At 49.9% G+C, this 3,654-nt stretch overlaps 1 protein-coding gene across 1 annotated transcript; it reads left to right on the plus strand.

Moving 5' to 3' along the window:
* The first annotated feature begins 1,068 nt into the window (after positions 1 to 1,068).
* On the plus strand, positions 1,069 to 3,277 carry LOC113987337 (neuronal growth regulator 1). The gene is made up of 3 exons (XM_039379328.1): positions 1,069 to 1,434; positions 1,783 to 1,865; positions 3,073 to 3,277. Exons 1-3 carry the CDS (start codon positions 1,265 to 1,267, stop codon positions 3,075 to 3,077), a joined length of 258 nt encoding a protein of 85 aa, XP_039235262.1. The 5' UTR covers positions 1,069 to 1,264; the 3' UTR covers positions 3,078 to 3,277.
* Positions 3,278 to 3,654: the final 377 nt, after the last annotated feature.

A 3,654-nucleotide genomic window follows, 5' to 3' on the forward strand; every position in this document is an offset into this window, starting at 1 on the left:
ATGTGTGTGTGTGTGTTGGAGAAGACCACAGGAGGAAGGAAGTTCCTTATTCCTGGGTGTCTACAGGGAATCAATCTGTAGGGGACTTTTTTGCTTCTCATTGAAGATCTCCAGTAGAATTTTAGGAAATCCTTGGTGAAGCCCTCTACATATCCTGGTTGAATTTTGGGAAATAATCTGTCAGTGGATTTTTGCTTGTTAGCGAGGGTCTCCAGATGCCCTGGTAGAATTTTGAGAAATAATAAGTGAGTGGTTTTTAGCTCCTCACTGAAGATCTCTAGTTGTCCTGGTAGAATTTTGGGCAATAATAGGTCAGTGAATATTTAGCTCCTCAGTGAAGATCTCTAAATGTATGTCCTGGTAGAATTTTAGGAAATCATCTGTTGGTGATTTTTTTTTTCCTCCTTGATGAAGGTTTTCAGCTTTCCTGGTAGAATTTTGGGAAATAATCTGTCAGTAGATTTTGTCCCTTGGAAATGATCTCTAAGTGTCCTGGTAGAATTTTAAGATATAATCTGTGAGTGGATTTTTGCTTTTGGGTGAAGATCTCTAGATATCCTGGTAGATAGAATTCTGGGAAATAATCTGTCAGTGGTTTTTTTGCTCTTTGGAGAAGATCTCTACCTGGAATAATTTTTCTAGTAATAATTTTAGGAAATGGAAGTATCAGAGTGGCCGGCCCTTTTTCCAGAAAGATCTGGATTGTTTGTTTGGAAATTGCAGCAACTCCCAGGGGACTCTCACCGAGGAGCCGCGGGTGCCGTTTCCAGCACTGCCGCCTCAGCACAGGCTGTGACTTGCTGGCTTTTGGCAAAGTGGCCAATTTTTCTGAAATATTCTGTGTGGAGAGGGCCGGAGGAGCGGGCCGGGTGGGATGTGGCACAGCAATAGGCTGGGAAAGCGGGGGTGGGGGTGTCCGTGGTGCCTGTGGGAAGAGGCGGGGGGGTGGGGGGTTCACGAGCCGGGATGTCGAGGAGGGCGGAGCGGGAAGCCCGGGATAAGGGGGCCGAGCATCCCTCCGCCGCCGGGCCGGTTGCCAAGGCGACGGCTGCGTGGCAACGGGCTGGCAGCGGGGACCGCCCGCCGCCGCCGCGGAGCTGCCGCGCAGAGCGGGCGCGCTGCCCTCCTCGCTGGATGCTGCGGCGGCCGCCCGGGAGCAGCCGCGCTCCGCTCCCGGTCCCCCACTGCCGGTGCCGACCAGGGGCCGAGCTCGCCGGGAGCAGCAGCGCTCGGTCTCCGCTGCCGGGACCAGCGCGGCGCGGAGATGGTGCCGCTGGTGCGGAGCGCCGGGGGCTCCCACCAGTGGCTGGCGATCGCTTTCCTCGGCCTTTGCTCGTTCCTTCCTCCTGGGAGACTCGCTGCGCCGGGCGGAGACTTCCCCGGGGCTGCCGTGGACAATCTGGTGGTCAGGAAAGGGGACACGGCGGTGCTTAGGTAGGAGGCGATCGCGGGCGGGAGGGATGCAGGGACGGAGCGTCCCCGCCGCCGCAGCATCCCCGAGATGCCCAAGGCTCCACCGGGAGCCTCCGACCCTTCTCGGAGACTATGCGGCGACGGGAATTTCCCCCGGGGATGCTTGTGGGGTGCTCCGGTGATGCGGGAAGTTATCCCTGTTACCACCCTGTACCCGCATCCCCAGAGCTCCGGGCTGCTCGCCCGCTCCCGGGGTGGTTTCGTTCCGCGGTTTCTTCTGTTTTAACTCTATTTAGGAAGCCCAGTCTGTTGCTAGAAGTTTGGAAACGGGTTGTTGGGGTGAAATGATGCAGTTTTGGCTTCTGGCAGCAGTTTGGGAGCTCTGCAGAGTGAGCAGCGCTGGACTGTGGCAGGGAGAGGACGATTACACCCTGCCAGAAGCATTAACATTGGTATTATTATTTATTTTGAGATATATTTCTGTATTTCTCAACGAGAAATGCCATGCTTTATGCCATGAGGAGATTATGTTCCTGTTTCTCCTAATGGACCTTGTGCTCCCGTATCTCCTCATTACTTGACTGGAGCAAAATTTGTTTACCAGCAGTCGGACACCATAGTTAATCTACTCGAGTCCTTCCTTCTGGTTTGTGTTCATTAATCCTCTGCTTGACTTGATTATTCCCCCAGCCCCTCAGACTCTAACTTTTTATTTATGTGTTGTACTTTTGCCATCAGCTTTCTGTAGTTCCAAAACCCCACATTTTCTTCTTCTCTGGAATATGGTTGCAGTGGGTTGAATCTCCCCACTGGTGATAAATCTCTGATTTTTAATTAGCAGCACTTCTCAGCTATGTATTATTTTTGTTGGACTATCACTGAAATCTCCAGGTTGCAGTGTGTTTTATCCATAAGCATTCTCAATGATCCTACAGTCTGCTGTAAAATGCTGCATGAAGCATTTTCAGTAGAGATTTGGAAGTGTTTTCAGGCTGCTCCTGGTGTAGTAGCTCCTGAAAATACAGTAGATGTCTATGTAGGGCAGCTGACAAGTGGTTTTTATGTGTACCTCAATTATACTCTGTATTTTGAGACGTGCTCAGGTCCTTGTGCTTTCTGTCAGCACAATTGGAGGATGAAAGGAAATAATAATTTAAAAAGTGGTTTATTTATACTGCTTCAGGCTCACAGGTTGCAGAGAAGGTAACTTGGTGGGTTCACAAGCAGTTAAGACAGATAGTCAGTACTAAATGCTATTAGGATATAAATGTGTTTAAAACTACAGCATTAAAAACAGGTGTGATTGCTCTCAATGTTACCTACCGATGGGGTTCTGCTGGAGCATATCCAGCTTTCCAGGCCTAAGGTTGTGTTTGGAACTCGGTGTTGATGCAGCTAGATAGGTTACATAAATGAAATGGGAGCTTTAGGCTGCAAACATCACTTTGGTCTCACTAGGAAGGGTGTGTGTGTGTGTTTTGTAAAGAAGTGCTGCTACAGGAAGCGTTAACCTCGCTGCTGAGCTCTGGGACAGAGGGATGAGGTGCTGGAATTTTGAGTGTTACATTTGGATTTCATTCTTTGTGCCCTGTGATTAACTTCTCTCATTTCCTGTGCCTTCGGCAGGCTTGCTTTAAATCAGGGCTTATTTTGTTTTAGGCTAGTGTTGTAACTTGGAAGAGGCAGTGCAGGATCACTGTGGGAGCAAACACTTTTAGAAGAGCATGCAGCAGCCAGGCAGAGCCTGTTATCCCAAGTCTCCCACTGCCCAGTGTCTCAGCTCCTCTGGGAGTGTTCTTCACTGGATATTTGTATCATAAACTAATTTCAATATTCAGTAAAATAATTACTATTAGTATCCTAAGAATTGGAAGCTGACTCTTTATTTAAATACAAATTCCAGCGAGCTGGATAAAACCATTTGGGTGCTGGAAAAGGAGTTTGTTCCTTCCAGCTCTGTAGCCATCTGAATTCAGCCCTTCCCAGTGACTGTGCCTCGCAGCGTCCAAAGTTGGCTGTGCTCCGGAGTTCCCAGCCTCTCGTAGCAAGATGGCCATGGGCTCCCTGTGGCCAGCATGTGTTGATTCCCCCCTCAGCACCACCTTCTCTGCTCTAGCAGTCTTGAGAGGGCTTCAAACGTTGCCTCCTCCCCTTGGAACCGAGGCAACACTGTGCCGAGAGCATCCTGCTTTAATAATTAAAGCTGGAGTATGGGCGGCACTCCCATGGCTTTGAGTCAGC

This window comes from Pipra filicauda, unplaced genomic scaffold, assembly GCF_003945595.2.
Source record: "Pipra filicauda isolate LSUMZ 115617 unplaced genomic scaffold, ASM394559v2 scaffold164_size1636381_pilon, whole genome shotgun sequence".
In the NCBI taxonomy this organism is placed as follows: Eukaryota; Metazoa; Chordata; class Aves; order Passeriformes; family Pipridae; genus Pipra; species Pipra filicauda.

What these genes read in the sequence shown, in the direction of transcription:
- LOC113987337 (XM_039379328.1), top strand. Translation starts at nt 1,265, where the DNA reads ATGGTGCCGCTGGTGCGGAGCGCCGGGGGCTCCCACCAGTGGCTGGCG. An exon ending in GGGGACACGGCGGTGCTTAG is followed by an intron (nt 1,435 to 1,782) that starts GTAGGAGGCGAT and finishes GGCTTCTGGCAG; the next exon opens with CAGTTTGGGAGCTCTGCAGA.